We start from the raw sequence: 22946 nt of genomic DNA on the forward strand, positions 1-22946 counted from the left end.
GGGAGACGACCACGGACTCCTGGGTTTTTCACACAGTATCTCAGGGGTACCGCATAGAGTTCATTTCTACCCCTCCAGATTTTTTCTACGACACTCCATTGTCCAAAAGCCCCTTAAAGAGAAGACTTATGCAGGATGCCATTCAGCACCTGCTGGACATTCAAGCTATAGAGTCGGTACCGGCCCTGCACGCTCACGACGGGGTTTACTCTCTTCTCTTCCTTGTCCCGAAGAAGGACGATTCCTGGCGGGCAATTTTGGACCTAAAGCGGCTGAATCGGTACGTGAGGAGAAGACACTTTCGGATGGAATCCTTCAGATCCATCAAGGCGGCTGTCCTTCCAGGAGATTGGTTGGCCTCTCTCGACTTGTCAGAGGCTTATCTTCACGTGCCGATACACCCGGATTTTCGTCGTTTCCTCCGGTTTGCCTACCAGGGCCACTGCTACCAGTACAGGGCTCTTCCCTTCGGCCTTTCCTCCGCCCCGAGAGTTTTTACCAAACTCATGATAGCGGTCATCGCCCATGCCAGGTTGAGGGGGCTCCACGCATACCCGTACCTGGACGATGTTTTGCTCCGGGCGCAGTCGGAGGCGGAGGCAAAGAGGAGTGTTTGCCTTACAGTCAAGATCCTCCAAGACCATGGCTTCCTGATCAACGCGGCAAAGAGTCATCTCCATCCCACTCAGGAACTTGTCCATCTCGGTGTCCTTTTCGATACGGAAGTTGCTGTCGTTCGCCTCCCAAGGGAAAGGAGATTGAAGATCGCTGCGTCGGTCAACTCAGTCTTACGCAACAAAAGAGTCCCACTTCTTCGACTGTCACAGCTCATGGGAATGATGGTGGCCTGTTTCGATTGCGTGCCTTGGTCCAGATGGCATTCAAGGCCCTTACAATGGATGTTACTCCCTCATCAGGAGGACATCATGAACAGGAGAAACATTTGGCTCAAGGTCCCCACCAAGGTCCAACGATCCCTTCGATGGTGGACCTCCCAAGCGATTCTTCAGGGGCTCCCTTTGGAGCTAACTCAAAAATGTGTAGTCACAACGGACGCGAGTCTTCTTGGATGGGGGGCCCACTTCCTCGACCACCAAGCACAGGGGAAGTGGAGTTCGACAGACCGCAACCACAACATAAATTGGCTGGAGTTGAAAGCAGTTCGACTAGCACTATTAGAATTTCAGGTCTATCTGGAGGGCCAGGATGTCCTGGTCCGCACCGACAATGTGACCACCAAGGCCCATGTAAATCATCAGGGAGGCACTCGCTCGAAGGCATTGATGTCGGAGTCGGATGCGCTATTCCGCTGGGCAGAAATTCATCTGCGCACTCTGGCCGCGGAGCACCTGGCGGGTCGAGCCAATATTCTCGCGGACTGGTTAAGCAGACAGTCATGGGACCCGGGAGAGTGGTCCCTACACGAAGAGGTGTTCACCCAGGTGTCCAGGATGTGGGGTCTCCCAGCGGTCGACCTCTTCGCTTCTCCGGCGAACTGCAAACTTCCACGGTTCTTCTCGAGACACCTATGTCCTCAGGCGGAACAAGTCGACGCTCTGACATCCAGATGGCCTCGCGGAGTTCTTCTTTACGCCTTCCCTCCCTTGACAATTCTACGCCTGGTCGTCCGGAAACTCGTGACGGAGAAAGCAGAGCTGGTCCTAATAGCACCATTCTGGCCTCGCCGCCCATGGTTTTCGGACCTACTGGCTCTGTCGGTCCGAAAACCCTGGGCTCTACCACGCAGGGTGGATTTACTGGCTCAAGGTCCCCTCTTGCATCCGGACCCGGATTGGCTTCATCTTCACGCGTGGAGATTGAGCGCCAGACTCTAGAGGACAAGGGTTATTCAGCACCTGTTCAGCGGACCATTTTGGCAGCAAGGCGTCCATCCACTACCCGCATCTATCAGATGACGTGGGCGGCCTTCTGTTCCTGGTCCCGAAAGGCAAAACTGGACCCGAAGGCTGCAGGTGTCTCCTCAGTCCTTGGTTTTCTGCAGGCTGGGGTTGACAGGGGGCTCCGGCCCAATACCTTGAGGCGGCAGGTCTCTGCCCTGTCCTCCGTCCTCGATCTGAATTTTGGCAGCTCCTTGTCGCTCCATCCTGATATACGGCGTTTCCTCAAAGGGGCGGCCAACCTGAAGCCACCGCCAGTTCCAAGATTTCCATCCTGGGACTTAGACAAAGTTCTTCAGGCTCTTACGAAGGATCCATTTGAGCCACTGAGAAAAGTTCCCATGCGGCTCTTAACCTTCAAGGTTCTTTTCCTAGTCGCGATTACCTCAGCGAGAAGGATCTCTGAGCTCGCGGCCTTGTCAATCCGCGATGAGTTATGCATCTTCCAGAAGGAAGCTGTCATAATGAAGTTGGATCCCACCTTCTTACCAAAGGTGAATTCCCTATTCCACAGGACACAAGAAATTGTCCTGCCTTCCTTTTGCCCAAAGCCACGCCATCCAAAAGAACATCTTTGGCATTCCCTGGATCTCCGCCGAGCTCTCCGTATATACCTAAAGCGAACTAAGCCATTTAGGAAGTCAGATTCCTTGTTTGTCTGCTTTTCGTCGGCCAAACTAGGCGCCAAGGCTTCAAGGGACTCCTTGGCGCGCTGGCTCAGGGCCACTATATCTCTGGCGTATGAGGCCTTGAATCTTCCTATACCTCTCGGAATTACGGCTCATTCCACGAGGAGTGCCTCGACTTCCGCCGCTTTCTCGGCAAGGGTCCCTGTGGAGGACATCTGTAAGGCGGCAACATGGTCCTCTACGTCCCCCTTCGTGCGGCACTACAAGATTCCGTCCTTTCACCAACCTCAGGCGGCTGTAGGGCGCACAGTCCTTCAAAGGGTTGTGTAGGCATCCGTTGCCCCCCCCAAAAAATGTCAGCTTGGGTACGTCCCATCGTATCACGGATGCCCTCCCCATACTTGGAAAAAGGAACGTTGGTAGACTTACCGTGAAGGGTTCTTTTTCAAGTATGGGGAGGGCATCCGGCCCACCCACGGATGCATGGGTTGGGAACCTGTGGGAGGCGGCACAACTCCTAGGGTTGTAAGATTTCGTGTATCACTTTTCCATGTTACTGTTCTAAGATTTCATATCTGTTCCTGGTTCCTTGTTCTATTTTCTACCTTCCCTTATGCTGAGTTCCAGATGCTTACCTGTTTAACTCCCATCGCTCCACAAGACCAGAACTGGGTATACTGGGGCTCGATAGAGGGAGTCTTGTGCATACTCAAATTTCATTGGCCCTGTCTCGGAGCATGCAGTGATTGACAACCCATCGTATCACGGATGCCCTCCCCATACTTGAAAAAGAACCCTTCACGGTAAGTCTACCAACGTTCCTTTTCCTTCTACATCAGTTTCAGCTGCAACAGTTCCTTTTCCCGCTCTTTTTAAGGAGGTTATGCTGGCAGAATGGGGGGTTCCGGTTGCTTCTAAGCCCGCCTTGCATTTTCCAAATAAATTATATGCTTTGCCTCCTGAGATCATGTCCATGTTAGCAATTCCAGTTGTAGATGCGCCCGTGGCCCAATTGGTGACTGGAGCCTTGGTGAATAAGGAAGGCGAGGAATTTCTGAAGTCTCCAGAGGAGAAAAAGACGGATCACCTCTTAAGGAAGGGACATGAGGCATCAGCGACAGTTATAAGAGCTGCTTCGACTAAGTCCATCTTCGCGAGGGCTACGATTTTGTGGACTAAGGAGCTGGCGAAATTGGTTCCTCCTGAAAATACCAAGCTGCGACAAGGTTTGAATAAAATTGCCAGGGCATCTGCCCTTATGGCGGATTCCAGTTTGGATTGTTTACAACACTCAGCCAGGTCTATGGCAGCGGGTGTAGCAGTGCATAGAGGTTTGTGGTTGAAGCACTGGCGAGTAGACTCAAAATCAAAATCGGCCTTGGCAGCCACTCCATTCAGGGGGGCAAAGCTATTTGGCGAGTCTCTAGAACCAGTGCTAGTGGAGACTCGGGATAAGAAAAAAGCACTGCCAGTGGGGAGAGGGGACACGAGGAAGCCCTTTCGAGGAGGGGGTGGTTTTCAAGGTTCCTTTCGTCCCTACAGGTCATTCAACCGGGGCTACCCTTCGGCTGCTAGAGACGGGTTCAGAGATTGAGAGTTCCGAGGGAACCAGTTCAGACAGCCATGGCGCCAGGCGTGGAACAACAAGAATAGAGGTGCAGGCAAGGGGAGAGCGGGGTCCTTCTCCTTCCCACAGGACTGCCGTAATCACAAGCAATGACACCCCAGCAGTCGGGGGCAGGTTGAGGGACTTTGCCAGAAAATGGAGAGTCACAACCTCGGACCGCTGGGTGATTCAAACTGTTTCCCAGGGGTATTGTATAGAATTTTACGCAACTCCGACCAGTTTCTTTTTCGAGACCCCAGTGTCAAACAACCAGTCCAAGAGGAAGTTGATGGAAATAGCCATACAGCACCTGTTAGACATACAGGCAATAGAAGCCATTCCTGTGACAGAGACACCGGACGGGGTCTTCTCACTTCTGTTCTTGGTCTCAAAGAAGGATGACTCTTGGAGAGCGGTGCTGGATTTAAAGCGGCTGAATTGGTTCGTGCGGAAGAGGTCTTTCAGGATGGAGTCGTTCAGAACCATCAAGTCAGCCGTTCTCCCCGGGGATTGGCTGGCCTCGCTAGACTTATCCGAGGCCTAACTGCACGTTCCGATACACCCGGCCTATCGGCGCTATCTCAGATTTGCATACGACCGCAAGTTCTACCAGTACAGGGCACTCCCGTTTGGCCTGTTGTCAGCCCCAAGAGTTTTCACAAAATTGATGGTGGCAGTGATTGCCCATATCAGACAGGGGGGGATTCACACTTACCCGTATTTAGACGACATTTTAATTCGATCAAATTCAGAGGGTCAGGCCAGGCGGGACGTCAGGAACACGATTCGGGTCCTATAAGAACATGGTTTCATCATCAACAAGGCCAAAAGTCACCTGGTCCCCTCACAGGTCCTGCAACATCTGGGGGTCCTGTTCAACACGGCGACGGCGATGGTGAGTCTACCAAAGGAATGCAGGGAAAAGATGCTACGGGCCATAAGTCCTTACCTGATCAGAAGAAGAGCTGCGCTGATGCACTTGGCTCGGATCTTGGTCGCCTGCCTGGACTTCATACCTTGGGCAAGGTGGCATTCCAGGTCCCTCCAATGGTTGCTTCTCCCTCACCAGGAAGAGATTATGGAAAAGAAAAAATTGTGGCTCAAGATTCCCATAAAGGTACGACGATCGTTTCCTTGGTCGGTGTCCTCGGCCATGGCGTGGGGTCTTCCACTGGAGGCCACGGAGAAGATAATTCTCACGATGGATGCAAGTCTTCTCGACTGGGGAGCACACTGTTCCGACATGCAGGCACAAGGCAAGTGAACGCAGGAGGATCTAATACACAACATCAACTGGCTGGAACTGAAGGCAGTCCGCCTGACTTTGCTAAGTTTCCAAAGCATCGTGAAGGGGCGTCATGTGTTGGTCCGGATGGACAATATTACTACAAAGGCCCACATAAATCACCAGGGCAGTACCAAGTCACGGTCCCTGATGCAAGAATCGGATCGGCTATTTCTATGGGCAGAGAAACACCTGAAGTCAGTGACAGCAGAGCATCTATCGGGTGTAGAAAATTTACAGGCGGACTGGCTAAGCCGACAGACCTTGGACCCGGCAGAGTGGGCACTACATGTGGAAGTATTTGAGATGATAGTGCAGAAGTGGGGCCGACCCAGGGTGGATTTGTTCGCTTCCTCGCTGAATTGCAAGCTCCCGAGATTCTTCTCCAGACATCAGTGCTACCGAGCAGAACAGGTGGATGCGCTGGTCTCCAGGTGGCCTCTAGGGCTACTTTATGCATTTCCACCTCTGTCAATTCTGGGGTCGGTCCTCCGGAAGTTGAGCTTCGAGAGAGCCGAAGTCATTGTAGTAGCCCCATATTGGTCACAGAGACCGTGGTTTTCGGACCTGATGGCGCTTTTGGTTCAGGCCCCCTGGCCCCTGCCGTTGAGAAGGGACCTGCTGAGTCAAGGGCCGGTGCTTCATCCGGATCCAGAATGGTTGCACCTTCACGCTTGGAGGTTGAGCGCCGGATATTGAGGAGAGGCTATTCGCCAAAAGTGCAGGAGACTATCATGGCGGCAATGCGCCCGTCAACCACTTGCATTTACCAAGTCACTTGGGCTACTTTCTGTGCCTGGGCTAGAAAGAATGGAATTAGTCCGACAGAAGCCGGGGTTCCTGCAGTACTTGGTTTTCTGCAGGCGGGAGTTGATAAAGGGTTACGCCCCAGTACACTGTGGCAGCAAACTTCGGCCCTCGCTTCGGTCCTCAACATTTCCGGCTGGGATGTTCCTGGACTACATCCAGATGTGCGATGCTTTCTGAAGGGCGCAGTTAACTTAGGCCCCCCGCCAGTTCATAGGTTCCCTTCGTGGAATTTGAACACAGTTTTGAATGCGCTCACCAAAACTCCTTTTGAGCCACTGTGTGAAGTTTCATTAAGACTTCTTTCGTTTAAAGTGTTGTTTCTTATTGCAGTTATGTTGATGAGACGAGTATCCGAGTTGGCAGCTCTATCAATGCGGGATGAGCTCTGTGTGTTCCAGAAGGAGGTGGTAGTGATGAAGTTAGATCCCACCAAAGGTGAATTCCATTTTTCACAGGAGTCAGGATATTGTTTTGCCATCCTTCTGTCCGAAACCTCGTCATCCTAAGGAATGGGTTTGGCATACCCTGGACGTACGGAGAGCACTCCGCGTTTACATCAAGCGTACCAGAGCATTGCGCAAGTCGGACTCATTGTTCATTTCCTATTTGCCTTCAAAGGTGGGGACCAAAGTGTCAAAGGAGACTCTCGCTAGGTGGCTTCAGGCTACCATTGCCCTGGCGAATGAATCCTTGCATCTGCAGGTGCCACTTGGCATCACTGCACATTCGACCAGGAGTGTTTCTACATTGGCTGTCTTCTCGGCGAGGGCACCATTAGAAGAGATTTGTAAAGCGGCTACTTGGTCATCTACGACTCCATTTGTTAGACACTATAAGATCCCTTCCTTTCATGAAACTCAGGTGGCCATGGGTCGTACGATTTTACAAAAGGTAGTCTAGACATCTGCTCCCCACCCTCGTCAATGGCTTGAGTATGTCCCATCACGCGATGGATGCCCTCCCCATACCTTGGAAAAAGAAACATTGGTAGATATACCGTGAAGGGTTCTTTTTCTGGTATGGGGAGGGCATCCGGCCCTCCCGCGGATGTGGAGGCCAAGATCGATTGTGGGTGGCGGGGGCAACTCCTAGGGCACATAGTTTGTGCTTTCCCTTTCTACCTTCTGTTGCTAACATCTATTTATTTACAGACAGTCATCTTTGATGGTGTTCCTTTATCTTCTCTATCTTTTCACTCCTTTTTTGGCTGAGCAGTTGGAGTCCTCCGGTTATTAAGTTTTTTGTTACGCTCTACAAGACCAGAACTGGGTTCGATAGGGCGGCACAGTAGGGATGGAGGACGTGAATGATTTTGATTGGCCCTGTCTCGGAGCATGCAGAGCTTGACAACTCATCACGTGATGGATGCCCTCCCCATACCAGAAAAAGAACCCTTCACGGTAAGTCTACCAATGTTTCTAAATATTTGTCTATATGCTTAGTAGTGGACAAATTCCACACTGGAAGTGTAATCAGCATTCTGTGTATAAGCTAAAGCAGTGTTTCTCAACATTGAAATGTCATGGACCGGTACATTCTTTGTGCACAGTTTCCCGGACCAGCAGTTAGTAAAGGGATTTCCCCCCTCACCCCCACCCCCAGGCACCCCCCAAAAAACAATTTTGGGCTGGCGGGAGCTCTCTGGAGCCCATTTCCAGGCAGCCCTCACTGCTAGATAATGTTCATTTCGAGGAAGCAAAATGAATGTTACCCAGCCGCAACGGCAGGCTGCCTAGAAATGAGCTCTGGAGAGCTCCCAGCGGCAGCAGTCCCCACTGGCCTAATTCTGCAATTTTTTTTGGGGGGGGGGAATGGGGGCATGATTTTTATTAGTGATTCCCCATGGACCCAACGCCTCGCGGACCGGCACTGGTCTGTGGACCGGCAGTTGAGAAACACTGAGCTAAAGCAGTGTTATGGGCAATGCTGTCCTCAATATCCAAGCCTTTAGGCATGATTTGATCACAAAAAATAGATGCTAATAATTCTATCATAGTAGTGAAGTGGGGAAATGACTTGACTAGCAAGCCAGAGGTTGCCAGTTCAAATCCCCTCTTGTACCTCTCTCGTAGGAGAGGAGAGCTGGTCTAGGAGAGGAGAGCTGGTCTTGTGGTAGCAAGCATGACTTGTCTCCATAGCTAAGCAGGGTCTGCCCTGGTTGCATATGAATCGGAGACTTAATGTGTGAGCACTGCAAGATATTACCCTCAGGGGATGAAGCCGCTCTGGGAAGAGCAGAAGGTTTCAAGTTCCCTCCCTGGCTTCTCCAAGATAGGGCTGAGAGAGATTCCTGCCTGCAACCTTGGAGAAGCCGCTGCCAGTCTGTGAAGACAATACTGAGCTAGATAGACCAATGGTCTGACTCAGTATATGGCAGTTTCTTATGTTCCTACCTATATCGGGCAGCAGTGATAGAAGAAAGATGCTGAAAGGCATCATCTCATACTGTGCGGGAGGAGGCAGTGGTAAACCCCTCCTGTATTCTACCAAAGACAACCACAGGGCTCTGTGGTCACCAGGAGTCGACGTCGACTTGACGGCACACTTTTACCTTAGATCATCTTAGTCATTCAGATGGTCACTTCATATCTATTCATAGGGTGGAAGGAAGCTGTGAAATTGGTTTGTCCAATTTGATTGTCTAAAGTTGCCTGGAGAGAAGCAGGTTTAGGGTGCTGCTCTTGCTTTGACACTAATGTAGCCGTTGCTTTTCTAAGCTTGCTTCTGTGGCCATAAACTGGTTATTACAAAAAACACCCTAAGTGAATAGTGCTGTCTCTTTCAGAAGAGAACTGGTCCGCAAACGTTTGTGCTGTACTTCGTAATATTCAGGAAAAGGGACAGCATGAAACCAGGATTTTTTGGTTTAAAGAAATTTCATGTGCTTTGGTATGTAAATTTGAGATTTTTTTTTTAAAAATTGAGAATATTAATATCTGTTAATTAAAGCAAACAAATAACAGCTGGGTTGGGCATCTAATCTTGAACTATTTTAAAATATTAACTCTGAAATATAGAGGTTGGTATATTGCATCTTGTGAGCTACTTTGCCTGATAGACAGGTGCTGAAAGAACACAAGAGAGCTTGGTGGCACCAGCAGCCTCTGATATAGGATGAAATATTTTCTATCATGTAAGCTTCCCACCACAGTTTTTTCCCTGTAAAATATGCTCTGTTTATAAAAATTGTTACATAACATTCATTAGTGTAGATAATAAATGTATACAATACAATACCAGACAAAGTAGTTTCAAAGTTGTGATTAACTTTTTTTAGGTCATTGTCCCTTGGTAGCATATATCTTAACTATATAATGTATGTACTAGATCTATTTATTTGTAACTGAGGGTGGGACGAGGGATGGAATTAAACCCAAAGGTTCACAGAATTAAAATCAAGCATTGTCATGAATTCACTTTATTGTTAACAAGTCATATCAAAAGCTGTTCAGTCAGGCTTTTAGTTGAATTTTACTGATTCATTGTTTTAGATTGTATTCTGTATATGTTTAATTTTGGCTGTGTTTATTTGTTAAGCACTTTGAGACTTTTGAAGTATTAAATAAATAAGGAAATAAAAGGAAAACTGAAAATTCAGATCTACTTAATAAGACTGGAAGTGAAAGTAAAACCAAAATAAAGCTGTGATTCTATGAAACCATATAAAGTGGACTTTATTGCTTTTTTAGTCATCTGTTGATTATAGAAAAACATTGAGATATTTGTTCAGCATGTTAAATTGGTGTGTCATACTTCTGTTTGCTAAATAGAAGTTAATAAGCATATGCGGGTGGGGGGGGTCCAATTTAAAATGTCTCAGGAAACTCACATCACTTACAACAGTAAAGTCCCAAGATCCCTAGGGATTAAGTGATGAAGTCACAAAATAGTTCATGACAATGTTCTTCTTTTCTCTCCCTAACTTTTGATTTTATTTTCCTACTAAAGTTTTTAGTGTCTTTTGTGTAGGTTAATGTTCTTTGATAAATAGGCATTCATCTGGTTGGCATTTATCTTATAAATATAGTGGCTCAATATAGTCATCCCTCACCAACAGCAGTTTTCCCAATCGCGGTTTTGAGTATTTGTGACTCAAAAGTGCCTTTGAGCAATTTTGGGGGGATTCATAATTTCCCAGACTGACTGATTGACAGAGGTTCAATTTGCTCATTCTTCTTGCATATTCTTGGTGATTTTAAGGGATTCTGAATGATTTTTGGCAATTTTTCTTCTTTTTCTTTGATTTTTTTGGTCTCTTTGCTACTGCAATTCCCCTAACCCCCTGGTTCCTATTGTTTTCAATTGCTTGCAAATCACGAATTTGCCAACGGCAAGGTTGTGCCAGAATGGAACCCTCACGGTTGACAAGGGATGACTGTACTTAGTGAATATAGAGGTTTGAAATATAGAAATCAACCCTCTCGAAGTGGCAAAGCTATACTGCATGGATGGTTGATATTCCATTAGATCAACACATGGTGTAAATATTATTATCCATTATTGTATTTATTCAGCAGTTTGAAACAGGATGGACAGCCCATTCCTGTGAATGTGTTTGCTTGGAATTTCCACTGATTTTAATGGGACTTGCTCCATGGTGAGTGTGCATACGAATGCAACTTATATCAATGTTATGTGAAGCTAAGCTGCCTGCTTAATTGAACGTATGTAATGAAACCTATGCTGTCTGAGTGATACTTAGGGCATTTTTTAGAGGACATATATTTTATTGAAACGATAGCTTCCTACAGTATTTCAGTACTGTATAACATGGTCAGGAATATTGTCAGGAAGCATAGAAGTTTTGGTAAATTGTTGCAGGATCAATGGCTTGCTGTAGCCAGCTCTGAAGCATTTGTAAACCCAGCATTCGTGGGATTCTGCCAGGCTTGATGTAGTAATTAGTTCTGATGTAGCTAAGTCCTGAAAGTCAGATGTAGGAGTCATGTGTCCACGACATAGATTAGTAACAGTGACTCTTGTTGTACGTTGAATTGCTGGTCACTTTGCTTAAAGGAAGTTACACAAAGTCCTCTGCCAAAAACCCTGCAGGAAATGTGCCAGAAAACACATGCTGGATAACATAACCTCATACCTCATTTGTTTTGTGATAATTGACTGTTTGTAATCTTGATTGTGAGGCAAGAGACAGTTGGCTAGAAACAAAATATTATACAGTCAGCATGCATGTAAGCATATGCAGGCAGGGATTGGAGACTGAATAGTTTATGGGGCACTAGGGCCAACTTCAGCAGTGCCCATTGACAAGAGTGCCAACTAGGAAATCTGATATACTGAGTTTTCTTTATATGAGATAAGAACAGCCCTGCTGGATCAGGCCCAAGGTCCATCTAGTCCAGCATCCTGTTTCACACAATGGCCCACCAGATGCCTCTGGGAAATTCATAGTCTAGAGCTGAGGGCATGCCCTCTCTCCTGTAGCTACACCCTTATAACTGGTACTCACTTGCAGCTGGTATAACAGAGATATAAAATGTTAGCATTCTGTACTGGTCTAAAAGCAGATACCTTCTTTTCATGTTGGTGGTGTACAGAGATTGTGGTGAAAAATAGGGCTAGAAGATTATTAATTGGGACTGGGGTTTTTGATCTTGTCCTTCTGGTGCCTTGTCAGCTGCACTGGCTCCCAATCTGTTTCTAGGCCAATCTCCCATGGTTTCGGCAAGGTGATTGAGAGGTTGTGGCCGACCAGCTCCAGGCAGTTTTGGAGGAAACTGATTATCTAGACCCATTTCAAACTGGCTCTAGAGCTGGCTATGGGTTTGAGACAGCCTTGGTCAGCCTGATGGATGACCTCTACCGGGGAATTGACAGAGGGAGTGTGACTCTGTTGGTTCTTTTGGATCTCTCGGTATTCGATACCATCGACCATGGTATCCTCCTGGATCTCCTGGGGGAGCTGGGGATAGGGGGCACTGCTTTGTAGTGGCTCTGCTTCTGTCTTTCGGGTAGATTCCAGATGGTGAAGCTTGGTGACAGTTGCTCCTCAAAACAGGAGCTGTTATATGGAGTCCTTCAGGGTTCCATTTTGTCACCAATGCTTTTTAATATCTACATGAAACCTCTGGGTGAGGTCATCAGGAGGTTTGGTGCTGGGTGTTATCAGTATACTGATGACACCCAAATCTAGTTCTCTTTTTCATTTGCATCATCAGGAAATGGTGTTCATTCCCTAAATGCTTGCCTACAGGCAGTAAAGGGCTGGATGAGGGATAACAAATTGGAACTGAATCCAAGCAAGATGGAGGTGTTCATTGTAGGGGTTCAGAATCTGAGGGAAGAGTTAGATCTTCCTGTGCTGGGTGGGGTTATACTCCCCTGGAAAGAGCAGGTATGGAGCTTGGGAGTACTCCTGGACCAGTATGGAGCAGTAATTCTGACTGGGAGGATTTTATAACCAGGTATGAGGTGATACCAAGAGAAAGGTTTTCCCTCTAAAATGTTATTCAATAGGTGGGCAGACACTAAGAACATAGACTGACAAGAGCCAATAAGGAAGTTCATGTAATGATTGCCATCTGATTACTGGATGGCTATAATCCCTTAGAACCACATTTTTACATACCTGGACCCTCACAGAGGAGTACTGTGCTAGAGTAGCTGCTTGCAGACCACAGGTTTCAAACACTTTTCTGTGATCTTCCTGCCACAAGGAGCAAGGCTCTCTCTCTCTCTCTCTCTCTCTCTCTCTAATAACCCATTTTGCCTGAGTGTACATTGCAAGTTTTGTACGCTGCCATTCAACCCATACTGGAAAAGTTAAAAGTAGAGTGCAAAAAGTAAAGTGCAAAACCCACAAAGATCGGTTCTAGGAACTCTTTTGTCTCATACATGGTGCAATTTTTATTTTATTTTGTTTGTCAAATTTGTACACTGCCCCAAGCTTTCATCTTGGGGTGGTTAACAACAACATAAAACAAATTAAAACATACACAAAACTCTTAAAACAAAGTAGGCAATCTATATATTTAAAACAGATTAAAACTTAAAATTTAAAAAGCTGAAAAAGCTTGGGTGAAGAGGTGGGATTTCAAGTGCTTTTTAAAAATGGTCAGAGATGGGGAGGATTGTATTTCAGTAGGGAGCGCATTCCACAGCCTTGGGGGAGCAACCAAGAAGGCCCGTCCCCATGTGGCCACCAGCCTGGAAACCTATTGGCAGCCAGTGTAGTTCTATCAACAAAGGAATAATATGGTCTCTCCGAGATGACCCAGAGACCAACCTGGCTGCAGCATTCTGCACCAACTGCAGTTTCTGGACTATATACAACGGCAGCCCTACATAGAGCGCATTACAGAAGTCAAGTCTGGAGGTTACCAACATATGTACCACTGTTTTGAGGTCGTTCATTTCAAGAAACGGACGCAGCTGGCGTATCAGCTGAAGCTGATAGAAAGCACCTCTGTCTACTGCCTCAACTTGGGATACCAGGGAGAGTTTTGTGTCCAGAAGCACTCCTAGACTGCGTACTTTTTCCCTTTGGGGAAGTGTGATCCCAATTAGAACAGGCAGATCAAAATAGTCTCTGGAGTTCTGACCCCGCACAATAAGTACTTCCATCTTATCTGGATTCAGTCTCAGTTTATTCTTTCTCATCCAGCCCATTACTGCTTCCAGGCAGGCATTTAGGGAGGTTATGCCATCTCCTGATGATGTTGACATGGAGAAGTAGATCTGGGTGTCATCAGCATACTGATAACACCCCACACCAAATCCCCTGATGATCTCTCCCAGCGGTTTCATGTAGATGTTAAAGAGCATTGGAGACAGTATGGAGCCCTGAGGGATTGCACACATAAGTTCAGTTTTCGGAGAGCAATAGTCTCCAAGAGACACCATCTGGAATCTGTCCGAGAGGTAGGAGCGGAACCACTGTAAGACAGTGCCTCCCAGCCACAACTCTCTCAGACGTTCCAGAAGGATCCTTTGGTCAATAGTATCAAAAGCCATTGAGAGATCCAAAAGGACCAACAGAGTCACACTTCCTCTGTCACTTCCCAATTGGAGATCATCCATCAGGCCAACCAAGGCAGTCTCCACCCCATAGCCTGCCCAAAAGCCAGTTTGAAATTGATAGTTTCCTCCAAGACTGTCCGGAGCTGAGAGGCCACCACCCTCTCAATTACCTTGCCCAGCCATGGGAGGTTAGAGATAGGCCTATATTTGCTCAACTCTGAGGGATCTAATGCAGGCTTCTTTAAAATAGGTCTAATAATTGTCTCCTTAAGACAAGGAGGCATCCTGCCCTCCCTCAGAGAAGTATTTATAATTTCTGCCAGGCATTTTACAACAGCCTCCCTGCTAGATAGAACAAGCCATTGGACAAAGATCAAGAGAACAAGTGGTAGGCCTCATCGCTCCAAGCAGCTTGTCCACATCCTCAGGAGTCACAAACTGAAACCGATCCAGCTGAACCATATAAGAGGAGTTGCTGGACACCTCCAATTCAGACATCGCAATAATTGTGGTGTCTCCATCTAAGTTGGCCAGAATATGAGAGATTTTGTCTGCAAAGAACTCATTAAAAACATCGCAGAGGATAACTGATGGCTCCAAATTAAGATTCTAGGAAGCGGGGGGCATGTACTAGACCCCTTACAACTCTGAACAACTCAGTTGGATGTGAGCTCGCAGATGAAATACGGGCAGAAAAGAACTGCTTCTTTGCCACACACATTGCCTGAGCATAGATCTTTAAATGTGTTCCATGTCGTAATCTGTCAGATTCGAGTCGAGTCTTTTTCCACTTGTGCTCCAGTCGCCTACCTTGCTGCATCTGCCCCTGTGGATTTTCCGTATACCAAGGGGTCAATTTCAAAGCAGGGTGGAGGGGAGGCTTAGGGGCAATTTTGTCTGCTGCCCTGGTGAGCTGCTTGTTCCAGTTCTCCACTGGGGCATCAACAGGATCATTGGCAGAGCCAACAGTAAATTCCTCCAAGGCTTTTTTGACTCCTATTGGATCCAATAACCTCTTTGGGCAGACCATTCTAATAGGCCCCCTCACCCCTGCGGAGGTGGGAAGTGGTTGTAAGCCTTTTAACCAGATGGTGGTCCGTCCATGACAGTGGGGAAATTATAGGAGTCCCCACCCACAGAACACCACCCTGATCAGAGTAAAAGACCAAATCAAGGATGTGACCTGCAACATGTTTTGATCCAGAGACCACTTGGGATAGGCCCATAGTTGTCATGGCCATTATGAACTCCTGAGCTGCCCTGGACAAATTGTTTCCGAACATTTTAAAAAAGCACACATGACAAAGGAAATGGGCTTGAAAGCAACAATATAACTAAATTAGATGTGAATTTCTAGCATAGCAAATTCAGCATACCCAATTTCTGTGCTGAATGTTCTTTGCTGAACAACAAAATTGATGGCTCATTTGGAAAAGCATTTGTGTTGGGGGGGGGGGAGAAATTAAGACTAGCCCTGCTTGGAATGTTCCCCTTGGATTATCACTTCCTCCTTTTAGTACGAAAGTCCAAAATTAAGAAAATGATCTCGAAGTTGGGGTAAGCAGCAAGGTGGCCAAATTTGTAGATAATACCAAAATCTTTCGGGTAGTAAAATCCAAAACGAATTGTGAGGAGCTCCAAAAGGATCTCTCCAAACTGGGGGAGTATGTGACAAAATGGCAAATGTGGTTCAAAGTTGGCAAGTGTAAAGTGATGCACATTGGGACAAAAAACCCCAACTTCAAGTATACGTTGATGGGATCTGAGCTGTCGGTGACTGACCAGGAGAGGGATCTTGGGGTCGTAGTGGACAGCTCATTGAAACTGTCAACTCAATGTGTGGCTGCTGTGAAAAAGGCCTATTCCATGCTAGGGATCATTAGGAAGGGGATTGAAAATAAAACTGCTAATATTATAATGCCCTTATACAAAACTATGGTGCAGCCACACCTGGAGTCCTGTGTACAATTCTGGTCACCACATCTAAAAAAGGACATTGTAGAACTGAAAAAGGTGCAGAAGAGGGCAACTAAGATGATCAGGGCCCTGGAGCACCTTCCTGATGAGGCAAGGCTACAGCACTTGCTGTTATTTAGTTTAGAAAAAAGACTGTGGGAATACATGATAGAGGTCTGTAAAATCATGCATGGTGTGGAGAAAGTGGAGAGAGAGAAACTCTTCTCCCTCTCACATAACACTAGAACCAGGGGACATCCTATGAAATTGATTGCTGGGAAATTTAGGACCAGCAAGCAGAAGTATTTTTTCACACAACACATAATCAACTTGTGGAATTCTCTGCCACAAGATGTGGTGACAGCCAACAACCTGGAAGGCTTTAAAATGGGTTTGGATAACTTCATGGACAAGAGGTCTATCAACAGCTGCTAGTTGGAGGGCTATAGGCCACCTCCAGCCTCAAAGGCAGGATGCCTCTGAGTACCAGTTGCAGGGGAGTAACAGAAGGAGAGAGGGCATGCCCTCAACACCTGCTGTAGGCTTCCAGTGGCATTTCGTGGGCTACTGTGTGAAACAGGATGCTGGACTAGATGGGCCATGGGCCTGATCCAGCAGGGCTGTTCTCATGTTCTTATGTTGTTTCTGAAATGGCCTTCAAGCACAGCTGAGGGGAGGGCATTGCAACGTGCCAAGGTGAATGCCTTCCTATGCTTTGGGACTTCCAGTTGAGTAAGATATGATGCTGGGGTGGGTAAATATGTAAGACCTCGACTGATGCAAACATTCAGGATCCTGCTTAAATCGGTTTCGTGCTCTATGTACATTATACGCTGTTTGATAGATGCTTTGGCCTGATCATAGCCCATATTAAGTAGAATCAAGGGGGAAAGACCCAAGGAAGCTATTTTTGTCTCAACTGACCATTTCCACTTAGATTGGTAGTCACATAAGGTTAAGAGAGCAAGACCAACAGGCGAAAGGATGGTCTGAGCCATTAGTTGAGAATGGCCACTCACACCCTGGCCTCCACTTTCATCAGGCGGTCTACAAGCCCAGAGTTGTGTTAGAGACACAACTTGGAACTTGGAGGACTTCCCACAGGAATTTGGATTGCACACACAATGCAGTGGGGTGAAGCTGCGGGAGGGACCCAGTTGTGCACCATAAATAAGCTGGGCTAGTGGTTTGGCAATGAATATTGGTGATGTTAAGTGGGCTTCAGAGGGAAGGCAAGACTGGCAAAAATAGCTCCTTCCTCCATTCAAGTGACATAGTGGTAATGTGGTCCTTGCATAGCTGCTGATGAACAATTCTAGTGTAGGTGTTAGCCAACTACATTTTAGAAATAGAAACATTTCCACAGAAATCTACATCAGCCATTCTGGAGCTGGAAGAACTTCCAATGGCAGGTGTTCTACATAGTGGATATAAAATGTAGAACAACTTGCCAAATATATATCCTGTATGGCAAGGGGAGGTTCCATGAATGCCACTAGGCATTCTTAGCTGGCAGTGACTTGGGCTATGTTTATCTTTTCCCCAGGCTGTGACTTGGGCTATGTTTATCTTTTCACCACCTCCAAGAGGTCGGTGGTGTCATTGTTTTACATAATGAGAACTAGAGAGACTTTGAACTGCGATGTTAGGCAAACTTTCTATGGAAGTACTGTACATTCCATCTTAAGTAGGTAATCAGTGGCTGGGATTGTGATGTTGCATGTTTTTCTGAGCTTGTTTAATACACTAATAGTGGTTCAAGAAAGGAATATTGTAGACTTCTTGCTGTGAATGAAGGAGACTAATATGCTTAATGAGGCTGAATGGAAGCAAGACAGAGGTACATCGAGGGAGATTGCAACATCGGAAGTGGCTTAGATCTGCCTGTCCTAGAAAGAGCAGGTAGGTAGACTGGGAGTACTTCTGGACCCAAACCTCTCCCTGGTCTCTCAGCTTGAGGCCGTGGCCAGGAAGCTTTTCTATCAGCTTTGGCTGAGATGCCAGCTATGTCCATTTCTCGAGATAAACAACCTTTACAACAATGGTGCATATGCTCATAACATCCAGACTTGACTACTGTAATGAATTCTGTGTTGGGCTTCCTTTGCACGTAGTCTGAAAACTGCAGCTGGTACAGAATGCAACATCCAGGTTGTTCTCCAGGGTTACCTGACGAGATCATATTACACCCATTTTAAAAGAACTACAATGGTCTCCAGTATGTTTCCAAGCGAAAAACAAAAGTGCAGGTTATAAAGTATAAAGCCCTGAGTAGTAGTAGTAGTAGTAGCAGTAGTAGTAATAATAATAATTGAAGAAAGCAACTTGAAGAAAGAAACAGAGGGTTTAATACTGGCTGCACAAGAGCAGGCACTAAGAACAAATGCAATAAGAGCAAAAGTCAAAAAATCCACAACAAACAGCAAGTACCGCCTTTGTAAAGAAGCAGATGAAACCGTGGACCACCTAATCAGCTGTTGTAAAAAGATCGCACAGACTGACTACAAACAAAGGCATGACAAAGTAGCAGGGATGATACACTGGAACATCTGCAAAAAATACAAGCTACCTGTAGCCAAAAATTGGTGGGGCCATAAAAATGAAAAAGTTGAAGAAAATGAAGATGTAAAAATATTATGGGACTTCTGACTACAAACAGACAAACATCTGCCACACAGTACACCAGATATAACTGTAGTCAAGAAGAAAGAAAAACAAGTGAAAATAATCGACATAGCAATACCAGGGGATAGCAGAATAGAAGAAAAAGAAATGAAAAAAAAATAACAAAATACAAAGATCTACAAATTGAAATTAAAAGGCTGTGGCAGAAAAAGACCAAAATAATCCCAGTGGTCATTGGCGCCCTGGGTGCAGTTCCAAAAGACCTTGAAGAGCACCTCAACACCATAGGGGCCACAGAAATCACCATCAGCCAATTACAAAAAGCAGCTTTACTGGGAACAGCCTATATTCTGCGACGATATCTATAACAATTGACAATAAAATTCTGGCATCCCAGGTCCTTGGGAAGGACTCGATGTCTGGATAAAACAAACCAGTCAATAACACCTGTCTGACTGTGTAAACAAGAAATAATAATAAGCTGACCCCCGCACAGAGCATCTGCGCTTTTTTGGGGGCCGGCTACCTCTCTCCCCCCTGCCCCAGTCTCCAGCCGGGCTGCCCCAGTCTCCGGCCAGGCCTCCCGGGCCAGGGCCCCCACCGCCGCCGGCCTCCCCGGCCGGGCCAGGCCCACCGCCGCCCTGGCCTCCATGGCCCAGCAAGGCCTGCTGCCACCTCTGTCCTCCACCACAGATGTGCCTCAGCCAATCAGACACGTCCCTCCGCTCCACTGCCCAGCCAATCAGCTGGGTTGCCGGGACACATCCCCACAGAGGCTGAGGCACGTCTACGGGGATTAAATATATAGATATTAATAATAATAATTCAATTTCTATACCGCCCTTCCAAAAATTGGTCCAAGGTATTTAAGATAATGCCGCCTTCTTCATGAATCCTGGTGCCTATTAAGATAACCTGGGAAAGTCCAATTGCTGTTGCCATTGGGTACGTTGGTGGCAACTCGAAATGGGGCATTTTCTAGGGTTGCCCCAGGACTTTGGAATGCACTTCCTAACAAAATTAGAGCCTCCTAGGACCTGAAGACATACCTGTTTGGTCAGGGTTTTAGCTTACAATTTTAAAAATTTAAGTTTTAGAGTTTTTAATCTATATATTAAACTGTCTTAATTGTGTTAATGTTTTAGATTGTGAACAGCACAGGGACTTGTGTATGAGGAGGTATAAAAATATGTTAAATAAATGGCAGATATTTTTCCTTTTAAAAAATAATCTTTATCTCAGCAGATATGTATGCAATGTTTTGATATATTTGGAACATGAAACAAAATAAGAATAACTGGCTTCATTGTGCTTACATGGCAACAGTAATGGTGTTTCTGAAGTTTATTTCCAAATAAAGGCACTCTTGCAGCAATTCTGTGGCTCCGCCTACCCAGTCTTAGTGTGAATAGTTCCATTGTAGTCCTTAAGTGACTGCTTGCATAGCTATGGCCTGCTTGTGAAACGCTTGTATTTACATTGCCGCTCTCTTTCCTGAATACTTAAGAGCCAGAGTAGTACATGTGCAAAATTGCTTCATAACCTATTTATGAGAGCTGCATGTAAGGAATTGGAAGCACTAAAGCCACATTATCAGCTGGCAATTGTTACAGGGGTTGTTTTCTCTCTGAGTCATTGTATGGGCTGGGCTCATTTGTTGTTCTGGCAACTCCTTGCCAAAGTCATCGGTCTATTACTTGGCCGTATGTGGCTGGATTTGTCTACATGTACAACAGGAAATATTGCAACAAATATTCTCTCAGTTATCTGTGTCATCATCGTCATCATCATCATCATCATCATCATCAGTTGTGCTGGCAGTGCTTTGTTAATAGCATTGGCTAGTGTATTGAGACACTGATTAAAGCATCTTCAGACGTAAACTGTTTATCTCAATCAAAATGCTTGAATTTATTTTAGTTTCTTACAGATTTGTTGATAAATCATCTGACATCTATATATCTAAAGTTTCCATTGCGGTGTATATAAGGCATAGACTGTTCCTTTTGTAGTGCTGGGGTGATGTATTGGTGTTGGTATTATATTTGTATTTATATTGGCTGAGGTCAGAGAGTGAGTGGCAATGGCTGGCTGGAGGAGGAGGGGATGGAGGAGAAAGAGCAGCTGAGGCACCAGATCCATCTGCTCCAAGGTCTCATTGATGATCATAAAAACACCCATGGAAATGTACCTGTCTTGCCACCTGTCCAGGAACCCAGTCCGCCTGCCTTCACCACCCCAAGTGTGTTTTCTGCTAGATATTCCCAGCAAACCCAGAGGGATTTTCAGCCTCACCAGAGCAACGCCTAGAGAAAGAAATATTCTCTTGTCAATGTACCTCCTTGGCTGGTTTCTTCTTCTGGAGGTGGCGTTTCTGCTACTGCTGTTTGGACTGTCCTGGTCTCCTCTAGCACGGAGGCAAGTGAGCCAGCCGCAGCTAGTGCTCCCAGAAAGAAGTGTAGGCTGCCGTGCAGAAGGTAATGTTGTTGGGGTGCGGAATGGCTTGCCTGTGGGCCATGCTACTCTCATGGGGTCCCTGCAGGGCCCTTCGGGAGCAACCAGTAGCCTAACTGCTTCTAGAGGATGTGTAAGCCTGAGATGGGGTGACACATCTGCAGGGAGCCTGAGATGGGGTGACACATCTGGAGCCTGAGATGGGGTGACACATCTGCAGGGAGCCTGAGAAGGCCTATGACTGCAAGCACTTTTTAAAAGGCACTGAAGACACACTTATTCACCCAGGCTTTTAATTAGATTTATAGTTTTAAATAATTTTAATACTGGGTTTTAAATGTTTTTAATATTTTAAATGATTTTAATTCTTAATTGATTTAATTTTTAAAATGCTTTTAATTGTAAACCGCCCAGAGACACAAGTTTTGGGCGGTATAGAAATATTTTAAATAAATAGAATTTTATTGTATATTTTTGTTGACTGGTCTTGGACTGTAACACTAAAGATTGATTGATACACTATATCACAAGCAGAATTATTGACTTTTTAGTGGTTATTAGGGAAAATCACATTAATTTAGGGTTATATGTGCATCTATTAATATAAATAATAATATAGGAAATGTATATGTTAATACAGTAACATAAACATATTTTTGCAGTTGTAGCTTGCAGGCAAAGTAGGAAAAAACTCTTCCTTGGAAATAACATTTATTGACATGCAGCCTCTCACCTCTTTGGATGGTCCAAATATGTTGCCACCTTTTGTTGGTTGTGTTATAGCAGAGCCAGCATTGATTATAGGGTGTTGGCATATTTGAATGAGTTTCACAGGTGAGTATTATTTTGAAGCACCTGTGTATTTGGGCTCTTTGACTTTGTACAACAGCTTGTATAGGCATTGTAAGGGGCTGGAGATTCTGCTGGGAGATTCTGGCAGCCTGGCCCTTGTTACTCTGTGCCCTCATGATGGCTTGCAAGAGAAGGAGGATGCTGGCCTTCTTCTTGCTGTAGGGATGTGCTTGAAATGTGATTTGGCGTCTGAATCATAGAACAACCCCTTTAAAACCGAGGGCTTTTTAACACAGCCCCTCTAACACAGAGGAGAGCAGGTCTATACCTGCTCCTGCTCCTCCTCTTGCCAACACTTTGTTAATTGCAGTGCTTCCCCCTAGCTACTATTATGTGTCAGCGGGGTGTCTCCCAGCTGCCCTTGCATGCCAGCATCTTGCAGGGACAGCTTGGAGACGCCCTGCTGGTGTGCAATAGCTGGGAGAGTGTTGCAGTTATAGAAGTGGTGGTAATCAGAGGAGGAGCAGGTATGGACCTGCTCTCCTTCGTGTTAAGGGGGCTGTGTAAGCCCTCAGTTTTAAAGGGATTGCGATCCGGATGCCGAATCATGTTTCGAGCTTATCCCTACCCTGCTGCACTTTGTTGCTACCAGCATGGATGGTCAGAGGATGACTTTGCAGCCACTTGCTCAATGTGGGTCTGGTGACACAACTAGTATGTGGGATTCTGCTTGGTCCTTTGAAGCTCCTCCTCTGGCCTGGCTCCTCATTTTATTGCTGCTTGGGTAAACATTAAGTTACTCTTAGACCTGTCTCTGCTTTACCCATATCTGCTTGACTGCCTACCTGATTATCACCTCAGCTGCTTGCCTGGTTAGTGCCATGCCCTTCCAGACCTGACAGGCACAATAATAT

At 46.2% G+C, this 22946-nt stretch overlaps 1 protein-coding gene across 3 annotated transcripts in view; it reads left to right on the forward strand.

Moving 5' to 3' along the window:
- ARHGAP10 (Rho GTPase activating protein 10) overlaps positions 1–22946 on the forward strand; it is a 207914-nt gene that overhangs the window by 24968 nt on the left and 160000 nt on the right. The window contains exon 1 of one of the 3 annotated variants that reach the window (XM_053254180.1): positions 9093–9117. The exons of the other annotated variants lie outside the window; for them this stretch is intronic. Coding sequence (XP_053110155.1) covers positions 9108–9117 — 10 coding nt within the window. The 5' untranslated portion in view covers positions 9093–9107. Of the gene's footprint in view, positions 1–9092; positions 9118–22946 lie in introns of those variants that run through there. 3 annotated transcript variants of the gene reach the window in all.

Source organism: Hemicordylus capensis, chromosome 5, assembly GCF_027244095.1.
Source record: "Hemicordylus capensis ecotype Gifberg chromosome 5, rHemCap1.1.pri, whole genome shotgun sequence".
NCBI lineage: Eukaryota > Metazoa > Chordata > Lepidosauria > Squamata > Cordylidae > Hemicordylus > Hemicordylus capensis.